At 34.9% G+C, this 22,457-nt stretch overlaps 1 protein-coding gene across 49 annotated transcripts in view; it reads right to left on the bottom strand.

Moving 5' to 3' along the window:
* The window catches only part of RIMS2 (regulating synaptic membrane exocytosis 2), a 752,291-nt gene that overhangs the window by 95,937 nt on the left and 633,897 nt on the right, over nt 1–22,457 (bottom strand). For 24 of the 49 annotated variants that reach the window (XM_055348803.2, XM_055348807.2, XM_063708917.1 and 21 more), the window contains one exon: nt 9,070–9,311. The exons of 24 other annotated variants lie outside the window; for them this stretch is intronic. In XM_055348803.2, coding sequence (XP_055204778.1) covers nt 9,070–9,311 — 242 coding nt within the window. One more of the 49 variants, XM_063708922.1, reaches the window with a different exon arrangement.

Genomic DNA, 22,457 nt, shown 5'->3' with positions numbered 1-22,457 from the left:
GTCCTTCGCAGGGACATGGATGAAGCTGGAAACCATCATTCTCAGCAAAATATCACAAGGACAGAAAACCAAATACTGCATGTTCTCACTCATAAGTGGGAGTTGAACAATGAGAACACATGGATACAAGGAGGGGAACATCATACACTGGGGCCTCTTGGGGGAGGGATAGCGTTAGGAGAAATATCTAACGTAAATGACGAGTTGGTGGGTGCGGCACACCAACATGGCACATGTATACCTATGTAACAAACCTGCACGTTGTGCACATGTACCCTAGAACTTAAAGTATAATAATAATAATAACAATAATTAGAAAACCAGTATGGCAGTTCCTCAAAAAACAAAAATTAAATTATCATATGATCCAGCAATTCCACTTCTGGGTATATCCCCAAAATAATTGAAAGGAGGGCCTGTTAGAAATATTTGTACACCCATATTCATAGTAGCATTATTCACAATAGCCAGAAGGTGAAGGAACCCAAGTGCCTACTGACAGATGAATGGATAAACAAAATGTGGTGTATACATGTACATACACACAATGGAATATTATTCAGCCTTAAAAAAGAAGCAAATTCTGATGAGTAGAAATATCTAGAGCAGTCAAATTCACAAAGACAAAGTAAAATGGTAGTTACTAAGGGCTGGGAAGAGGGAAGAATGAAGAGTTATTGCTTAATGGATACATAGTTTAAGTTTTACAACTGAAAAGAGTTGTGGAGATGGATTGTGGTGATGGTTGCACAACATAATGAACATATTTAAAAACACTTAACTGTACACTTAAAAATGGTTAACAGGTAAACTTTATGTCATGTGTATTTTACCACAATTAAAAGTATTTTAAAAATATGTTTTTTAGAAGAAAAATATGAAATCCAATTCAAATTTAAGAAATGCTAAATTAGTTTCCACGAACAATAAAACTATCCTTCTTAGCTACATGCCGAGCCTAGATGCTATATAAGTACCTTAACACAATTTATGATACATTAACACCAGCTTTCACTTACAGAAAATGTTTTGTTTACCTCATCTATAATACTTGAGTCACTTGTAGTAAATAACATACAGTAGCATGATTCAATATTTTTAAATAATGAATGATAATATTATAAAGGCTAAAACATTGTTATAATTTTAAAGGCAAGAAATATGCCTAAATTTAGTGGTAAAGGCACATTGTTAGAATCCTACATTAACATGCCATATCCTATAGGGTTAGTTTGAGATTTGTGATGATGTGAAAAGATAATACTATTACTTAACATCTCTTTTATTCTTATTACTTGTTTCCACAGATATTACTGTATTTAATGTACGCTTGTGTATTAATAGGGCATACATCAAGTCACTTTCTGTATGCCTGGTCTGAATGCTGTCCAAAAAAATAAGCATTAGGAAGGATGGATCCAGGATTACAGTGAGTTGGCCAGCAATTGAGTTTCTCTATGTTTCCTTAGCAAACATCCACTTAGCGCTATTACATACTAGGTCAGTAGTTTTAAATCTCTAAAAATCTCACTTCTAGTTCTGTAAAAATTTATTTATAAATGATACACATATTCTACTACACTTTTACAATACATAAAATATACGTAGATATTTTAAAAGGTGATTAAAATTCAATAAATATTTGCAAATAGTTATTTTAAATAATAAAATAAGACTTATGCTCTCAGGAAACATATTTGAAGTAAAGTGCCTTATAATTTCTGAAAACAGTGGCTTAATGCTGTGTGGCAGTATTAGATTGTGGTTTGCTTATCAAACCTGTTTGCTCTTTTTCCTGGGCACTCTCTAAGGCTATATTTCCCAATGTCCCATTTTCCAGTATCAGCCTTCTGACTAAGCAGCCAATGGAATAGAAGCAGAAGTGATGTTACCATTTCCAATTCCTGTCCATAAAAACTTCCCAGGTAGTGGCTCTGAAGAGAGAGGGCTCTAAGGCCTTCTAAGAGGGAAAGCCCACAAGATGAAAAAAGTCTTGAGCCCTGGATGACTACAGAAAAGGCCACTGCCTACTGGAAATATCTATATTGGACTGATATTTGACGAATAAATGAACTTTTGTATTAAGTTTTCAGGGTTTGTATATATTACAGCAGGTAATGTATGTTAGGTAAATACAGTATTTTGAAGGTTGGCTTCCAAATTCAGTTTTCTCATAGTTAGTTTTAATTATGTCATAGTTGAAAAAGAAACATCACAAAGACACACCACAGGCCATGTAAAGTATAAACCTAGGGTAAGGTTTCTTGTTAATAATAGTAGATGTAAATCCATATGTTATTCATCTTTTTGATAACTTAGAATTTTTTGGTAAACTTCTTGTCAGATCTTAAAGTGTCATAGTGTCTTTATTGGGGGCTGATGAAGAGCTTAACTAGGAGTAAAAGTTGCAAACTTGGTATCATCTTCAAACCACAGTTTCATCGCAAGAATCTTTTTAAGCCACTTTCCTATTTTCTCATTGTTAGTGTAGTTGAAACTAACACCCCCAAGGCCTGGCGCAGTGGCTCATGCCTGTAATCCCAGCACTTTGGGAGGCCGAGGCAGGCGGATCACCAGGTCAAGAGATCAAGACCACCCTGGCTAACACGGTGAAACCCTATCTCTACTAAAAATACAAAAAATTAGCTGGGCATGGTGGTGGGCGCCTGTAGTCCCAGCTACTTGGGAGGCTGAGGCAGGAGAATGGCGTGAACCCCGGAGGAGGAGCTTGCGGTGAGGTGAGATCGCGCTACTGCACCCCAGCCTGGGAGACAGAGCGAGACTCCATCTCAAAAAACAAAACAAAACAAAAACAACAAAAAACAAAAAAAACTAACACCCCCAGAAAGGCATGAGACCATCTGGCATTTAGACTGAGAATACTAGGTGAAGCCATATATTAAATATTTGTAAAGTTTAATTTCTTTTTTGTTTTTTAGATTAAAAAAATAAAAGTAAACTCTACTATTTCTTTCCATTCCCCAGGGAAGTGTATCATGTAGCCTCATGGAATTCATGGCCCTTTCATTGAGGATCACTATATGTGATACAATACTAGAAACTGAGAAGGATAAACTAAACAAGAAAAACAGTTTAGGCAAGAGATAGATGAATAAATGATTACAGTTGCTAAATGTTATAACAACAGTTACTTTAAAGTACTGTGTGAGCTTATAAATTATTACAAGATGAAAAGAGCGTAGATGCCTGAGTGACCACAGGTTACAACCAATGATCTCTACTTAAGTTCTGGATCTCACCTACCCAATTGTTTCCACAAGTAAGTCCCTGTTTTTAAAAAACAAAGCTCTTCTTTGATTCTCTCTCCCTCAAGTTATAGTCCTATTTTAAAATTTCTATTTCTTATTTGTTTTAAAAAATCCCAGAAAGAATTGTTTTTAACTGTGCTATCCAGTAATCACTAGTCGCATGTGCCTATTTGAATTTAAAATAATTTAATTAAAAATGTAAAAGAATTAAAAATCCAGTTAACTTAGTTACCCTAGCCACATTTCAAGTGTTCAATGGCCACATGTGACTAGTGCTACCATATTGTACAGGACAGGGCAGACGTAGGAGATTGCCATCACTGCCAAAAGCTCTATTTAACAGTGCTATTCTAGACTGTAATAGAAAAATTAAAAGTGAAGTATCCAGATCCAGATTGTCTGGATTCAAATTCCAACTTCCACCCATGACATTAGCTGGGTAAATTTGGGGAATTTATTTCCTGTCTCCCTACTTTTCCCCCGCATCTATCGAATGGAGATAATAACTCATTCCTCCTTCATAACTTTGTTGTGAGGTTTAAATGATTTACATGTAAATGCTTTGAACTGTGACTAGCACATAATAAGTGCTTAAAAAGTGTTAGGTGTTCATATTTTTATTCTCACTGACTCTAACTCACCTCTTCGTTTTCTTTACATGCTCCCATCAGGCTTTGTCCACCACTGCAAGGTTTGTCAAGGTTTACCAAATTTCTCCATCTTGCCAAATTCAATGGTAAATTATCAGTCTTCATCTTACTTGACCTGTCAGAGCCCCTGACACAGTTGATCATGTCCTGCTTCTTAAAATATTTTCTTCATTTGGTTTCTAAGATATCCTTTTTTTGTTTTTCCTTTAATGGTTGCCTTCTCTTAAGCCTCTGATGAATTTTCTTCTTCTTCCTGACCTCTCAATGGTAGAATGTCTTAGGGCTCAGTCTTTAGTTTTCTTCTTGATTCAAGTTACCATAAATAATCTTATCCAGTTCTATGGCTTCAAATGCTACCCGCGGATTACTCCTAAATTACATCCTTAGCTTTGATCTACTGGGCTCTGAATTCATCTATGCACTTAATCATGTAATAACTGTACTTAGATGTCTAATGGACATCTCAAAATCAAAATCATGTCTAAAACAGAACTCTTGATTCCCCTATGAGGCTGAATTGGCTACTGATGTCTTATATCTACCATGTGATTTTAATGTACTTTTCTTACATTTAAAAACATTATCTTTATAGAAATGCTGTTAGGATAGCACGTGTCAATTCCATCAGTCAGATAGACATACTATGACTCAGATCTGCTGGATAAGTTTTTAAAGAGTCCATATTTAATATATAACCCAGAGTAAGCAATAGAATTCAAGTCTCCTTATTCCCTCTATATGCTCTCTACTAGGTTATGATGCCTATCAAGTCATACTCAATTCTTTAGAAACAGTGATTTAAAAGATGAGTTTCCAATTAACAGGCAATGGAACATACAAATAGTGTGACAGAAGAGAGTTATAACTTAGCCTCTATGTGTGTTGGTCAACATACCTTTATAAAAGGTTTCTTCTTTGCCAATTATTATTTACATATAATTACTGTGATATCATCCAGAATCATTTCACTATTCTTTAGGAAGACCCCGTTTTGCTGAGTTTCTACTCTTCAGAAGGGAGGTAAGTTGTCTTGTCTGATCTTGAAATCCATGGTGGTACAATAACATTTATTTTTACAATAGTAAATACCATCTCAAAATATTGAAATCATTATGATACATCATTCATCACATGATGACTCTTTAACTTAATTACATATAGATCTTCACATAGAGACCAGGAAAATAAAGAGAATACTAAACAAGTCTTTGAAAATACAAACATATAGCTGAAAACACACAAAGAATTTCTTTGTTTCAGGCAAGTTACTCAATACATCTTATATATTTATGTCTGAAGAAAGAAGCTATTATAAGATCCAGCATTATAAAACTAGTTCATTATTGTAGATAATGACTTTTGATAATTTAATATCTAAGCTACTAGATCATATGCTCAAATACTGAAATTTGAAGATTTGTTTCAAATACTTTTGGAGCTTATGATTCCATTTTTTTCTTAAGAAAATAAAGCATAATTAAAACCTTATTTTGAACACATATACATATGCACACAAATACAGAACTGAGAAACCCATTGGAAGTTTGAAATCCAGTAATTGTAAAACAATCTCTGTTGGCTATGCTACAGTTAAACTTGGGCTTTAAAATGAGAGATAATCTGAATTCTATTGTCAGCAGGTCAAATCTATTAAGGCGAGTAGGTATGAATAACTGCAAATTTTAAGAACGATTAAAAATGTACCCATTATAATGTCACTGAATAGTAATGAAGACAGTGACAAAGAGATTTTATCATTTGCTATGTAATATATAGGAAGGAACTTTATGATATAACAAGAAACAAGACTACATTTCTTAAATCTGCCAACATCACAATGTTTTTGAGATAAAAACCTATAACTACTCATACATGAAAATCAGTGTTATTACAGAATCTCAATGTATGGTCAATAGAGCTATAATTTTGTAATACAAATACAATCAAAGAAAGATATATGGGACAGTTGTGCCAAACATGTAAAGACATGAAATTGATTATTGAGAAATACTGACCCTTCTGTTTTTGAATATTCTACCCTCTTAATTTCTGTGATACTATCCTCTCATAATTTTGGTCTTTTCTTTGTGATTGTTCCTTCTTCTTCTTCTTGGGCTCTTCCTCCGCGCAATTCTAAAATGCTAATCTTCCACAGGGCATTGTCTTGGCCTACTGCTGTTTTATCTGTATCATTCTTCTTGGGCAATTTCAGCCATGTTCATGAATTTAAGTATTACCTAAACTTTGTAACTCTCAGATTTATGTCCCTGGTTCTGACACAAGCTTCAAAAGTGTTTATTTAAATGTTCTAGACATTTCCACTTGGAAATTTTCACAGATATCACAAATTCAAAATTTCATAAATCAAAGACTCATCCCTCTTCCTCTTTCCCCAACATCTCTTTTTTTTTTTTTTTGGAGTTGGGGGAGTGCAGGACAGAGTCTCGCTCTGTCACCCAGGCTGGAGGGCAGCAGCCAAACTCGGCTCACTGTAACCTCTGTCTCCCGGGTTGAAGCAATTCTCATGCCTCAGCCTCTAGTGTAGCTGGGACTACAGGCATAAGTCATCACGAGGGGCTAACTTTTGTATTTTTTGTAGAGATAGGGTTTTGCCATGTTGCCCAGGCTGGTCTCAAACTCCTGACCTCAAGTGATCTGCCTGCCTTGGCCTCCCAAAGTGCTGGGATTAGAGGCATCAGTCACCATGCCACAACCACTCCTCTTATACTTCCAATATCCATTAATGGCACTACCATCCACTCAGTGATGCAAGTCAGAAATATGGAAGTCATCTTAGAATTTTCTCTCCTTCACCTCCTCATATCCAATCAGTCACTTAGTCAGGTAAATGACTTCTAATTTTGCTCTTTAAAAATTCCCTGAATCTATCATCCCCTCTCTATCTTTATTACAGCTGGCTTAGCTCAGGATCTTATCTTTTGTCTGAATTATCATACTTCTCTGTTAATTCATCCTTAAATGCTCTTTTCCAGGTGTGGACTTAAGTTTACCTCTTTATTGCAGCCCCACTAGAATATAAGCTCCAAGAGAAGAAGGATTTCTGTCTTCTGTTTTCTTTAGGATAGTCCCTGGCAAATGATAGGTACTCAAAAATTATTTGTTACATAAACAAATGGCAGCCTGAATGGCCTAAAAACTATACATAAAGTACATACAAATATGACCATATCAATCCTCTACTGAGAACCTTTTAAAACTTCCTATCATCTATAATTATGATCTGAGATGCTCTATGACCTGGTCTCTATTTATCTACTAGCCTCATCTCTGGCTATTTATCCAATATTTTATGTTAAAATTATGTAACTGTTTATCATTCCTGCACATATCATGGATCTATGCCTTGTTTCTTATGGTTTCTATCTCGAACACCTTTCTAATTGTCTTTTACCTAGTTAGCAGCCACTTGAGTCACTAAGATGATACCTCTGATTAGGTATCATCTCCAGGAATTCATTCCTGGAATTCCAGGTTGAGTCAAGTGGCCTTCCTTTGAGCATCCAGTGTACCATCTATGTAATTCTAGATTCACCACTGGCGTATGACCTTGAAGCAATCTGTTTAAGTATCTGTTCTCTATTAGACTGTAAGCAACTTGGCTTATGAATGATTTCCTATTCATCTTTTTTCTTCATGTGTCTGGCACACGGTAAGCGCTCAATACTTATAAATAAGAACCCTGAGTGAATGGAATTAATTATTTAGTTTCATATATTTTCTAACTTGTAGTCTTACTAACGTCCATTTTAGGTTCCTAATTTAAAAAAAATTAGTAGACTTTATTTTTTAGAGAAGTTTTAGATTGACAGATGTTTGTAAGTTTTAAAGAAAAACACGCAATGAAGTTCTATTAGAGAAGTATAAAAAAACCTCAATCTCAAAAGGCCAACATGTATCATATTAGCACAACATAGTTAATTAGGTATAAATACTAACAATTTTAAAAATCGTTAAAATATGATGTGTATGTGCACTGTCCATAAATTAAACTTCTATTTATATATTAAAATGCAAAATAGTATTTTACAACACCAAATTAAAAATCCTATGACAAAAATCACTTTAAATATCTTTAGTTACAATCAGAATATAAAAATACCACCAAATAATTATTTCAATATAATATTGTTAAATAAGACTAAATTCCCAGAATCACAAGTACGGTTTGTAAAAATCAAGATTAGCCGGGTCCAGGAATTAATGTAACCTTAAATTCTTTTGTGCTGTAGATTTATATCTGACTTCTATGTACAAGAGTCCTAGTAGTCAAACACAAATTAGATTTAATCCAGCTGCCTATAATTTATTTTGCTATAAAAGAAACACCATATTACATGCATTTGTTTGTCAAGTAGAAGATATGCTATTATTTCCAAGATACCAAGGATTTAATGTTTAATTATCTACACCCATTTGAAAAAAGACATTGCTTTGATTCACAAATTTCTTAATTGCTAACAGTGGCTTTTCTGAGTAGGAGTGTTGTATATAATTTATTTTTGCAGATGTGATTTAGCAACTGAATTTTAAAGTAGCAAAGCTTTGAATATCTTCACTGTCAGCAGAAAATTCCTCCATCCCTGCTGCTGGAGAATATTGCTGTTTGAAGTTTTAACAGGGAAATAAAAATTGCAGTGAGAAAATTGATAACTACTGGTAAATGTTGCTTACAAACTGAAAAGGAAGTTGGGTTGTCAGCAAAACAAGAACTGTAGTATTCACACAAAATATGAGAAGTCATCTTCACAGCATCTTGCTGGGAATGGAAATTAATTTAGCTGGTTCCAACTTGAGGAACCTAAAGAAAAGCAAATATCCCCCATTTCAGATTATCTTTACAAAGGATCAGCAGCTGGCAATTGGGTGTCACAGCGTAACTCCTCCCTGAGGAGGAAAGACATTATCTACATTTTAAGAACACTGGCCAAGGTTCACTTGGAAGCAGGCTCATTGATCACTGGAAAAAACATCATTGTTGATTTCAGAAAGGTTAACTAGTTTAAAATGCCCTTTCCCTCTGGAACATGTCATCATCCACACATTACTGCAATAAAATGAGTAAGAGAAAAGAAATATATCTTGTAATGACAACTCAAATATCAAGTTAAAAGTAACATTGAAATTCCTACCCGTTTGGCTGAGCTGAGAAGCACTGCGACTTTTCCGTGACAGACCAACGATAGCTACCATTTTGGCACCAAGGCTAGAGCGCCGCTTTTTGCCACTGGTGCCCAAGGTGCCCACTGCAGTGTCAGACTGGCTGCCATCATTCTTCTCCAGTGAGCACATGTCTCCACTGATGCTGGTGCTTTTTGTCATGTTCTTCCCTGATATGCCCATTTGTCTGCTTTGCATTTTGGATGTAAAGACACTGTCAGCCGATGGATCATTAAAAGTGAGGACAAGAGTAAAAAGGAAAAGACAGAAAATGCATTTTAGATAAAACATTTGGAGTATAATTAAATTATATCATCTATGGAATATATTTTTAGGAGTTAAAAAAATTCAAATACCATGGTCTTGATTGTGCTTTGCTACTCTGGGCCAACCTTAGAGCAAATATGCAAAATCAGATTTATGATTTTATTTCTGCTGTCAAAGACAAGGTGCAAATTCGCATGATCACAGGAAAAAAATTCATGAAAAATCAGTGGGTTCATTTAAGACACTATGCTGTCCTGCAGCACCTAAAGGTAGCCATACGACATAAGGGAGAAGCTTACAAAAACATTCTTCTCTATTTTACTGTTGCCTTCAAAAGGTAATTAGACAAGTGGGAAAATTTTACCAAAAAAAAAAAAAGGCTGATAATGTAATATCCATTTCAAGAGTGGCCCTGTAAGTTTTCTCATAATAAGGTTTATCTAATAATGGTTAAATTTTCTAAAAAGGCTTGCTATTTTCATTAGCTTTGAATTAAAAAATACTTTATTTCACTTTACTTAATCATTACTGATATAAATCTATATTACAAAAATAAAGAAAAGAAAGATTTTCTTCTTGCACTCTTTTGAAAGAAAGAAAAATCATTATCAGTTTTCCAGACAGTGCGCCAGAAAGCAATCGATAAATCACTGAGGCATGTGAGCTGATTAATAATCTACTGCAAGACTAATACTGCAACTGGGAGTAATTAAAGAAATGACTTTGGATTTTTCCACAATTTCAGGGGTATGGTAGAGGTAGATTAGAAAGAGAAGAATCTGGAAGCAGGCTATCCAGCTAGCCCCCATAAACCTAGGAGGACTATGAGGGAAGCAGTCTGTTTTGCAGGAATGAAGATACTTATTTACACATCAATTTTTGACTCAGTATTAGAAAGTTTTACTTTGGTTCTGATAATGAATGTTTAATACATAAAGTAATAAAAAAGAATAAAAATCAAGAAACAGAAATATCTTTAAACATTATTTAAAGGATGAGAATTAGAAAACTAACTTATTGAGGTGAACTCTTATGTCTAATTCAATATCTTTGTCTTCCAGAAAAAAAAAGTGTTTTCTATCCTAGAGTAAAATCTGGTTAAAGGCTAGAACCACATATTACTTTTATTAATCTATGTAATATCTTCTCCAAGTATTTAGGCAGTAAAAGACCCAGTGTGAAATTAAAAAAATATATAGTGAAGTATACTATTATATCCCTCACATTTGTTTTAAGAAAAAAATGTGGCATACATAGTCAGAAACAGGACAAAGAGAGTTAGTGTCAGTGTGTGCGAGGGAGAGAGAGAGAAGGCGCAGGTGGGTGGGGAGAGAAGAGAATAGAAGAGAAAAGAAGAGAAGAGAAGAGAAAAGATATGAGAATATGTTTCTGTAATATCCTGAAATGATAATTTTCAAGTTTGTTTTATTTTGATAGAAAGTAAAAAGAAAAGGCTTGGTATCGTTTAAAAGAGCCAAAGTTTAACAGAAACTAAGGCTTTTTATATAACCTATGTTCCATACTCAGAATAACCTAGTGTTTCTGTTACATAGCAATTTTTGGGTGGGCACAGTAGCTCACATCTGTAATCCTAGCACTTAGGGAGGCTGAGGCATGACGACTGCTTAAGCCCAGGAGTTTGATACCAGCCTGGCAACATGTGAGACCCCATCTTTATAAAAAGTAAAAAATTAACCAGGCATGGTGGCACATGCCTGTAGTCCCAGCTACTTCGGAGGCACAGGAGGATCACCTGAGCCCGAGAGGTTGAGACTGCACTGAGCTGAGATGGTGCCACTGCACTCTAGCCTTGATGACAGAGTTAGATCCTGTCTCAGAAAAAAGAAAAAGAAATTTTCATTCAAAACATATACTCTTCTAAAGAACCACCTAATCTACTAATTACCAAGGATGTCAAAGATACACTCACAAAATTGTATCTTGTGATTTTTGCATTTGAATTTTTATGTTTGAATATCAAGGCCATAAAGAACTTGACCAAAATCAAATAAGACACTACAATAAAATACTAACTGGAACTGATACATCATTTTGCAGATAAACAATATTTTAATGAGAACTTTGTTTGAAACAACTGCACTTCTCTTCAACCTAACAACTTTAATAAAGCATTATTTACAAAAGGAGTTATTTATTTTTATTCATTTGTTTTTTAGAGATGGTGTTTTGCTCTGTCACCCAGGCTAGGGTGCAGTGGTGCAATCATAGCTCATCGTAACCTCGAACCCCTGGGCTCAAGTGATTTTGATTTTCCTGCTTTAGCTTCCTAAGTGCTAGGACTACAGTGCATGCCAGCACACCTGGCTTTTTTTTTTTTTTTGTTTTGGGAGGGGAGACAGATTCTCACTGTGTTGCCCGGGCTGGTCTCAACTCCTGGACGCAAGTGATCCTCTCTCCTGATCCTCTCAAAGTCCTGGGATTACAGGCGTGAGCCACCGAGCCTGGCCCAAAAGGGGTTATTAAAAGTTTTATAAGATGGATGCTCTTTTTATTTCCTTGAAACTTAGAGATCACCAGGGATGAGTTTATGAATAGTAGCACTAGAGTGGTGTGTTTTGATGAGAGAAAGATTGCAGCTAGGGTTCCTTTTCTTTCTTCACTGGACATCATCTAAAACGATAAGCAAAAAATGTTGCAAGCAAATAAGCTACCATTTTTCTTTTTTTTTGAGATGGAGTTTCGCTCTTGTTGCCCAGGCTGGAGTGCAATGGCGCGATCTAGCTAACCACAATCTCTGCCTCCCGGGTTCAAGCGATTCTCCTGTCGCAGCCTCACAAGTAGCTGGGATTGCAGGCATGCACCACCATGTCCGGCTTATTTATTTATTTATTTATTTATTTATTTATTTATTTATTTATTTATTGTATTTTTAGTAGAGATGGGGTTTCTCCATGTTGGTCAGGCTGGTCTTGAACTCCTGACCTCAGGTGATGCTCCCGCCTCGGTCTCCCAAAGAGCTGGGATTACAGGCGTGAGCCACCACGCCCAGCCACAAGCTACCAAAATTTTTAAAGTTTTGGGACTCTTGATTTTTGAAAAAGTGTTTAAAGTTTTGGGAGTCTTGATTTATGAAATACTTTGGAGTAAAGAATTTGTAATTATGGGCAATATTTTAAAATGCTCAATGTGGTTACGAAAAGACGTATTACATTAGTAATTTTTTTAAAAGAGAAATTTTATAAGGGTTTGGAAATACAGTATATTTCAACACTTCTAGTGGGATCTCAGTGATAGATTTCTAAAGAGCAACTTGGCAATATATGTCAAAAGCTTTAAAAAAAAACAAGCCTACCCTTTAACCTAGCATTTCAACTTTACAATTTATCATAAAGGAAAACTTAGCAATGTGTACAGATTTAGCTATAATGATATTTATTGCACAATTGATTATAATAGCAAAAACAAAACAAAATAAGACAAGGGGAAAAACCCACAAATGTCCAACAACAGTGGATGTTTAAATAAATTATGTTCATCAATAAAAGACAACGTACTTTTGAAAATGCTGTTATACATAAATGTTTATGGACATAAAAAGATATTCTTGATGGTGGGGGATGGGTAAGGAGAAGCAGATATCTGTAACTTAGCTTTGGACGACATATGTATCAAATATGGAATTACCCTACTACTAGGGGACACAGGCAAATTCAAATCCCAGAGTTTTTCCAGTGACAGAAATCCAAAAATAGTTTTATAAAAAAAAGAAGCAATATTTTGTGCTAAACTAAGTAATTTGAGAAGCCTAGATTCATGAGATGATGTGCCAGTCATCTGCACAAAAGAAGAATGAAGAGATATGAAGAAAAATAAAATTATGTGTTCAGAAAAATTTTATTTTTAGGGGAAAAATATAAATGTACGTAGCCAAAAATATGAAAGGATATAATGTGACCAGTCTGCTAAAAGTCACTTTAATTTTTTCTGGTTGATAGCTATGTTTTAAAAAAAGTTTGTCTTTTTCTATTTTGTTTTTTCCAGAATAAACATAAAAAGTGTTGGTAACTAAAAAAAATTAAAACAGACAAACGAAAAGAGCAATCAAGGTCCAACATCGCTTCTTCTTTTATGTAAATCAAATTACTCAACCCACATTAGTTTTTGTCATGGGTTAAAGGTACAGTATGGATTTCTAGCTAATCCTAACAGATTACTACACAATAGATTGAGTGTTGATATAGGGTGTTCGGTTCTAGAAAAGGACACTGTTTTTACATTTCTAAATATTGTTTTGTGCATATTTCTAATTTTTGGCTTTAGAAAAACAATAAAAACTGTATATATTTAGTATTATCAAAGTTAAATATACAAAACTGCCAATACAGAGATTGATTTATGGCAAAATTATAGTTGTTGAAAAGTTGTATCCTGAATGGTTAAAGAAAAAGGCAAATCTAGTATTGTCAATCATTAGGAGAAAAACAAGTAACTGCAAAGCAAGTGAAACACAAGTATTCCCCAAATACATAAATAGCATATTAGGGATTATTGGAAGATGTGATTAAATCAAATGAAGTTTATATGCTATAGGGCCAAAGTTTTCATTTATAGGTTTGAATGAATAGAGGTAAGTGGTTTGGCTTAAAGATAATAAATAGCAAAGATGAGACGAAGACAAATTCTGAGTCTTAAGAATGTATAGTCATGCCAAAACAAATATTTCATCACATTAGAGCTGAGAAGGTAGTCTGGAAATAATTTACCAAGGAATGAAAGACTGGGGTGATTCTATGGAGGCCTAACAGCTAATACAATGGAGAATTAGGACTGTGGCACAGGGACAGAAAATACATTGAAGGATAGAAAGTAGACAGAGATAGTTCCAGGAGTGAAACTATTTATAACATCTTTGGCAAGAAAGTGGTGATAAGGCTTGTAGTGTTCAAGAGTTTGAAGACAATAGCATTCCTGGTAGATTAGAAACAAACCCAGTAGGACTGGTCAAGCTCCTAAACATGGTATCTTGAAAGGCTTACTTCCTTTTTCTTCCTACTGTTGTGCTTCCTGAGCCAGGTGCCACAAATTAACTGAATACCTGTTACTACTATAACTCATACTTCATCACACCAGTTGGCAGTCATTGGATAAATGTCTGGATTTTAAAGTGCCGTTTCTTGCATGTTCTTTCCAGGAAAAAAAACAGCAACAAAAAAATCTGGCTTCTGTCTAAAGTTCTCCTTTTATATAAAAACTTCTCTACATTAAATACCATTCCTTTCCTAAAATGTGGTAGCTGAAATTAATATTATCCTAATTTACTACAAATAAACTTTATTTCACTTAAACTCAGATTACCATCTATGATTTTAGGCTAGTAAAGTAGTAATCATTTATTCAACAAAGATTTACTGAACACCTATTAAGACAAATATGCGGATACAAAAATGATATGACATAGTCTCTGATTAATTTGCTGGCAAATATCAGCATATAAAATGCAAATAAGGCTGCATAAGAACTTGGTTTTGGTTTACAACTGAAATTCCAATGGTCAACTCTAATGTCAAGAAACCCTAATTAAGTTAAATGAAAACCTCTCTTTGAAGAGTATGTAAAAACTGAGTTTTTCATACTAATTCTTTGACTTCTGGAGATGACAGAAATTTAAAGTTTAGTATTTTTAACATTATTGCAAGTACTGTATATAAACACGTTATGTTAATACGCTTGAATGTATCAGTATAGTATCTAAATGTATTAGAGGGCGCACGTGTGTGTGTGTGTGTGTGTGTGTGTGTGTGTGTGTGTGTGTGTGTCTATGCCACAAAATGTCCAGGGTTAGGGAGAAACATTTGGCTAATTACAAAGTATATTTAGTCAAAAACATCTGCCTTGATTATAGCCATTAGTAATTAATCTATGTTTAAGGTTCTTAAGTCTTAGGTCTCATGGCAGGAAGCAGTATTTCAGTGGTCACAAGGTAGGTCACTGCTTACTTGGGATAACTTAAGGAGCATCCAGGAGGCCTGTAATTTCCAAAATTCCTTTCCCAAGAGCTTGTTAATGCCAGAAATTCCAATATACTAAAGATTTCTTTAAAAAAAAAATGATTTGTTTCTTAAAGTTTGCTCCCTTTTAACATGTCACATTCCCGGGATTTGGACATTCTTATTTAAAAGATATTTACTTTGGTCCAGGTGCAGTGGCTCACGTCTGTAATCCCAGCACTTTGGGAGGCCGAGGCGGGTGGACCACTTGGGGTGAGAAGTTTGAAACCAGCCTGGCCAACATGGCAAAATCCCATCTCTACTAAAACTAACAAAAATTAGCTGGGTGTGGTGGCGGGCACCTGTAATCCCAGCTATTCAGGAGGCCGAGGCAGGAGAATCGCTTGAACCCGGGAGGCGGAGGTTGTGGTTGAGCCGAGATCACGCCATTGCACTCCAGCCTGGGCAACAAGAGCGAAACTCTGTCGCAAAAAGAAAAAAAAAAAAAAAAAAAAAAAGGAAGATATTTACTTTGAAATAAACAAAAATAAATTAAATTAAAAGTAGTAGGCTATGTAGCAGGCATTATTCTCAAAATTAAGAGGTATAGCATAGAAAAGTATAGAATGCTCCTGTTTCATGGAGCTTTCATTCATACTGTCATAGTGAAAGAAAGTAAACATATAAATAATTGATAATTTTAGATAGTGATATGTGATCTGAAGAAAATAAGATGGAATAAAATAACAAGGGACTGAAAAGTTTGGTGACAACATTAAATAAGGTTGTCAAGGAAGGCCTCTCTGAAGAGGAGACAATTTAGCTGAGCCCTGAATGATGAACCCAGTCAGATAAAAGAAGCATGTTCTAAGCTTAGAGAGGAGCAAGTGCAAATATCCTGAGGCAGGAATGAGAATGCTTGTTAGAGGAAATTTACAAAACTAAATATAAATGGAATGAAGTGAAGGTGAGCATTGTAGACAGGATAAGGCCTACATGTGTGGGGACAAATGCATAGCCTGCACAACTTACTCGTATTTAACTGCCTATTCAGATATTACATCAGAGCTGTCCTAAGACTGTGAGAACATAGATTGCACAGGTTCTTGTATCAGGAGACTTGGGATTCAGCTCAGTATTATGTCTCCAAATACAACATCAAAGGGCATTTTGGAGAGATCATGGCTATCTTCCTTAAAAGTGATAAATTTATGAAGGCTAAATCTTTAAGGAAACTAGGAATATTCCTTTATTAACTGAACACAAAAAGTTTATTTAAACTCTTAAGTCTGTCTATATATTGAACCTTTACTATCTCTTGAATTTATAAATTCTCTACCAAATTATTGAATAATAGACCTTTCCCTTCACCATGAGTTTGAAGGAAGTTACTTTAAAGAAAACATTTTAAACGTATTACTTTATAGATCATATGTTTCTCTGTTTATCACACCATGCTCATGGTTCCTAATCATTTGTCTATCATCAAATGATAATTTTTCAGTATCTTTTTTTATGCTAGTTATATGTCCCCGCACTCTCTAGCTATGTTTTGTCTTCCTTAAAAACAATTAAGCACAAAAACTACATTTAAAATGTACATGTTTCAAAAATAGGTGTCACTTGCTTCCTCTGTCGATTTAAGATAAAAATGTATACAAAAATTATGATTTTTAAAATGTCTTCATTATAACATGCATCTTACAAAAACTGTATCTCTTCTCTGATGATTTCAGCTACTTTATCTTTAATCATCCTCAGAGAGATGACCTGGTTTCCATTTTGTTTCTTTTTCCCCTTGAATTTTTAGTTCAAACATTTCTGTACTCAGCTAATTTAAACCATAGTAAACATCTTGCCACAAATTGACTGATTCCTTTAGCAAACATCTACCTTGCATCTACTTGGTGTTAGGTCCCAAGGCAGCAAGTGGGGGCTGAAATGGTACCTGCCCTCCATGCTCTGGCATACGGGGAGTGAAATTGACAAAAAGGAAGAATACATTTTTTTCTTCACATAAAGAAGGAATTTTCTCTAATTGTTCTGTTCAAAGCAAGTATCCATTTCAATTATCTACCTAGAGGTACCACTTTTTCTAATTTGTGCAAAGCCTCCATTTAGGCAAATGGTAGCTTTGGCCCTGTGGTCAATAAGAACAATAAATAAGACATGAGACATAGTTATTATCTAAGGGACATGTGCTTTAGGGGTACAAATATGAGTGAAAATGCTTATACAAATTAGCAAAAGTTATAAGTACAGAGAAAAGGGACATAAACCCAGTGTTATGAAATTTCACTGGAGGGAAGGATACTATTGAGAATCAGAGAGGAGAAAAGCTTTATAAACTTGGGTCTTGAATGGTGGGTAAAAATTATGACATGTAGAGAGAGAAAAATATTCAAGAGAATATTATAAATAATACAGTGGTTAGAATGCACATATCATGGTTTTAAGATGCAAAAATCTTCAAAAATAGCAAACTGAATTCAACAATACATTAAAAAGAACTTTCATCATGACCAAGTGGGATTGATCCTAGCGATGGGAAGATGGTTCAACATATGTAAATCAATCAATGTGATACATTGTATCAACAGAATGAAGGACAAAAACCATATGATAATTTCAACTGATGCTGAAAAAGCATTTGATAAAATTAAATATCCCTTCAGGATGAAAACCTTCGAAAAACTGGGTATAGAAGGAACATACCTAAACTCAGTAAAAGCCATACACAATAGACCCACAGCTAGTATCATATTGAATGGGGAAAAGCTGAAAGCCTTTCCTGCAAGATCTGAAACATGGCAAAGATGGCCATTTTCACCACTATTATTCAACATCATACTGGAAGTCCTAGCTAGATCAATCAGACAAGAGAAATAAACAAAGGGCATCCAAACTGGAAAGAAAGAAGTCAAATTATCTTTGTTTGCAGATGATAGGATTTTATATTTGGAAAAACCTGAAGACTACACCAAAAAAACTATTAGAATTGATAAACAAATTCAGGAAAGTTGCAGGACATAAAATTGACATACAAAAATCAGTAGCATTTCTATATGGCAACAGTAAACAATCTGAAAAAGAAATCAAGAAAGTAATCTCACGTATAATAGCTACAAATGACATAAAATGCCTAGGATAAACTTAACCAAAGAAGTGAAATATCTCTATAATAAAACTACAAAACACTGACAGGAGAAATTGAAGAGGACACAAAAAAATGGAAAGATATTTCTAACATATATGTGAAGCAGTTACATCTGTGATCTCATTAAACAAACCTACAAATGAACAAATAAACAAGGCAATCTATTCAGTGAGGATGTCAAGAATAAAGCTATGCTTCTCTTCTAAGTATCTTCTATTGATTATATACCTTTCTGCTATTTATCATATGCCATCTATTTATTATATACATGATTGTAATATATAATGAATGTATAAATGGGACAAAGACTTTTCTTCTTTTGTTCATTGGTAAATTGTAGGTTTTAAAATAATGTTTGCCACATGGTAAGTTTTCAGCAAATATATGTTGAATAAATGAGTTAATCTTTAAAACAAATGTAACTCTCTCAACGTTGTGATGAGGTAATCCTCATGAATTAACGAAGCAACCTCAATGAAGTAACATATACATAGCAATTAGCACAATGTCTAGAATATGGTTAAGATACGTTGACTCTAATTATTATGTATATTTATAATTACATGGAGGCACTAAGGCTTTAGTAAAAATATAAACAAACTTATTAGATTTATTTGAAGAAGCAGCTATTTTATATAAACAGAGATGGTCTGTGGCCTTGAAGAAACAGTCCCTCAGATTTCCTACAGCCAAATAATCCCCATACCTTTGGTAATTTCAAATTTGAAAAGTATGTAATTCAATAAAAACCATTCATAAAATAATCCTGGCATGTAGATGACTGATAATAATGCATATACAAGTAAATTTAATTTCATAGACTAATTTGTTAATTTTCAGATTATTTATTGTTAATATATGAGTACAATTGAATTTTTTTTAACTTTTAAATCCGGGGTACAAGTGCAGGTTGTTACATAGGTAAACTTGTGTTATAGGGGTTTGTCGCACAGATTATCTCATTACCCAGGTATTAAGCTTAGTACTCATTAGTTATTTTTCCTGTTTTTCTCCCTCCTCCCACCCTCCACCCTCCAAAAGGCTCCAGTGTGTCTTGTTCCCCTCTCTGTGTCCATGTGTTCTCATCATTTAACTCCCACTTATAAGTGAGAACAGGTGGTATTTAAATTTCTGTTCCTGTGTTAGTTTGCTAAGGATAATGGCCTCCAGCTCTATCCATGTCCCTGCAAAGGACATGATTGAATTCATTTTTATGGCTGCATAGCATTCCATGGTGTATATGTACCACATTTTCTTTATCCAGTCTATCACTGATGGGCATTTAGGTTGATTCTATGAAGAGACTAATTTATTATCTACAAAATGTCAAATATTATGGTTGGCACTAAATTGAAAGTTATACACTTTTGGCTTAAATGAAATGCTATACACAATCCACGTGAATAAATTTACTCTTCATTTTTGTTGGTAAATAATTCTTAAAATTGGAAATTCCCTTTATTCCTTAGATTATCCCTAGAAAACATTCCAAAACTCCAAAATGTAGACTTTCCCATACACCCTTTTTTGTCTGTTAAGGATGACAATTTAAGTGCTGTATTATTGCTTTTAGCTAAATGTTCATTAAAATTGGATAAAAATGCTCAGTGAGAGTAGAGACATGAGATAGACAATAAATGGGTCATCAAAAAAGTCACCACTGTAACCTGAACACACTTATGGCAAAAGTGTTGAACAAAGTACATGGATGATTTGTATATTGAGTAGACAGAGTAATTCTCTACTGGTAAGCCAACTGAATTTAATTAGAAAACTCACATTTGAGACACAGCTACACTAATCAAGTTGTAACTGAATAATCAAAGTAGTCTTTGTGCCTCAGTTTCCATATTGTATAAAACGGGGATAACATTATCCAGAAGGTTACCCCAACAGTATCCAGAAGGTTGCTACAAGGCTTTCTGTCTCCTTTCCTTCCAGCTCAACTAATTAGTTATCTCTATTCTTCAACATTTTGAGAACCTTGAGCCCTCCACTTTTTCTCCAAGTATCAGCCCCTTCCTCTTCATTTATACTTAACCAACTTAGATTCCACAGCCCATCATTTCAATCACTCTTTTGCAAATACCTTAAACTTTTGAGTATCCCTCCTCATAAGACATCCAACTGGCTGAACTCCTTGATAAATCCTACCACATGCTGCTTCTCTGTGTACATCTCAACATTTCAGCGTTCTTCTTTTTTTTTTTTTTTGAGGTTGGGAGACAAGGTCTCACTCTGTCACCCAGGCTGGAGTGCACTGGCGTGATCACAACTCATTGTAACCTTGACCTCTTGGGCTCAAGTGATCCTCCCACCTCAGCCTCCCAGGTAGTTGGGACTACAGACATGCACCACCACACCTGACTAATTTTTTCTATTTTTCCTTTTTGTAGAGATCAAGTCTGGCCAAGTTCCCCAGGCTGGTCTTAACTACTTCTGGGCTTGAGCCATCTGCCTGCCTTGGCCTCCCAAAGTGCTGGGATTACAGGCATGAACCACCATGCCTGGCCCATATCAGCATTCTTGAAGAAAATTCAGTAGAGCACAGTTGCTCCACTAAAGTTCACTATCATTGCCTCAAAATTACAGCATATATGTTCTCCCCACTCATACAATAAGGAGTGCATACCTACCTTCTTCATGCTATTCAAATCTCTCACCTGCTTTCCTCTCTGCAGACTTCTCCTTACATTTCATAGAGAAAATAGACGCTATCAGATGAAATTCCCTTATACCATATACATGAAGTTTTCAAAAATTAATGGAAAATTCATATTATGAAAAAAACGTCATGAATTTCAAATTTTTTTTTTGCACCAAAAATAAGCTCATACTAACTTGTTATAACATGTCTGAACAGGATCTATTTTGAGTTACTAAGAAGGATAAGACATCCATTTGAAAAGATCCCCTGTCAGAGCAATATAAATTCTGCTTAAATTGAAGTAAGAACAACACATTTAGGATGAAGTTTGGGTAGAAGAATGGTGAAATCACTAATATTTTATGAAAAGTTTATGGGGACAATGCCCCAAAGAAATCAGCAGTTTACAAATGGATAACTTGTTTTAAGAAGGGACAGAATGATATGTTCAAGATGAAGCCCCCAGTGGTAGACCATCCACATCAATTTGTGAGGAAAAAATTAATCTTATTTGTGCCTAATCAAACAGGATCAACAATTAATAGCACAAACAATAGCCAACACCATAGACATCTCAATTGGTTCAGCTTACACAATTCTGACTGAAAAATTAAAGTTGAGTAAACTTCGCACTCAGTGGGTGCCAAACCTGTTGGATTCAGATTACCTGCAGACAAAAGCAGAGCTTTCAATCGATTTTTTTTGTTTGTTTTTGAGATGAAGTCTCGCTCTGTCACCCTGGCTGGAGTGCAGTGGCACGATCTCGGCTCACTGCAAGCTCCGCCTCCCGGGTTCAAGCAATTCTCCTACCTCAGCCTCCAGAGTAGCTGGGATTGTAGGCGCTCAACAACATGCTCGGCTAATTTTTGTATTTTTAGTAGAGATGAGATCTCACCATGCTGGTCAAGCTGGTCTTGAACTCCTGACCTCAAATGATCCACCCGCCTTGGCCTCTCAAAGTGCTGGAATTACAGGCGTGAGCCACCGTGCCTGGCCCCAAACTATCTTGAATTTGCTGGGGCTTATGTCGAGAAATAACATTTACTTTTTAAAATTTTTATCTTTTAATTCCATTTTTTCACAAACTTTTTGAGGTCTCCTCATATGATACATATGTATCATATATTAATGATTATTTGTAAATATATATAATCTCCAAATTTAAGTTAGTAGGCTGAGCTTCTTTCTGAACTTCATATCTACCCAGTTGCCTAGTTGTAACAAGCACTCAGATGTTACACAGAATATCACAAATTTGATTTGTTCCAAATTGAATTTAATCTTTTCTCTCAAACATATTCCTTCTTCAGTGTTCCTTATTTCAGTAAAGAGTAAAACTAT

This window comes from Gorilla gorilla, chromosome 7 (assembly GCF_029281585.2).
Source record: "Gorilla gorilla gorilla isolate KB3781 chromosome 7, NHGRI_mGorGor1-v2.1_pri, whole genome shotgun sequence".
In the NCBI taxonomy this organism is placed as follows: domain Eukaryota; kingdom Metazoa; phylum Chordata; class Mammalia; order Primates; family Hominidae; genus Gorilla; species Gorilla gorilla.
This window is presented reverse-complemented; position numbering and strand designations above follow the sequence as displayed.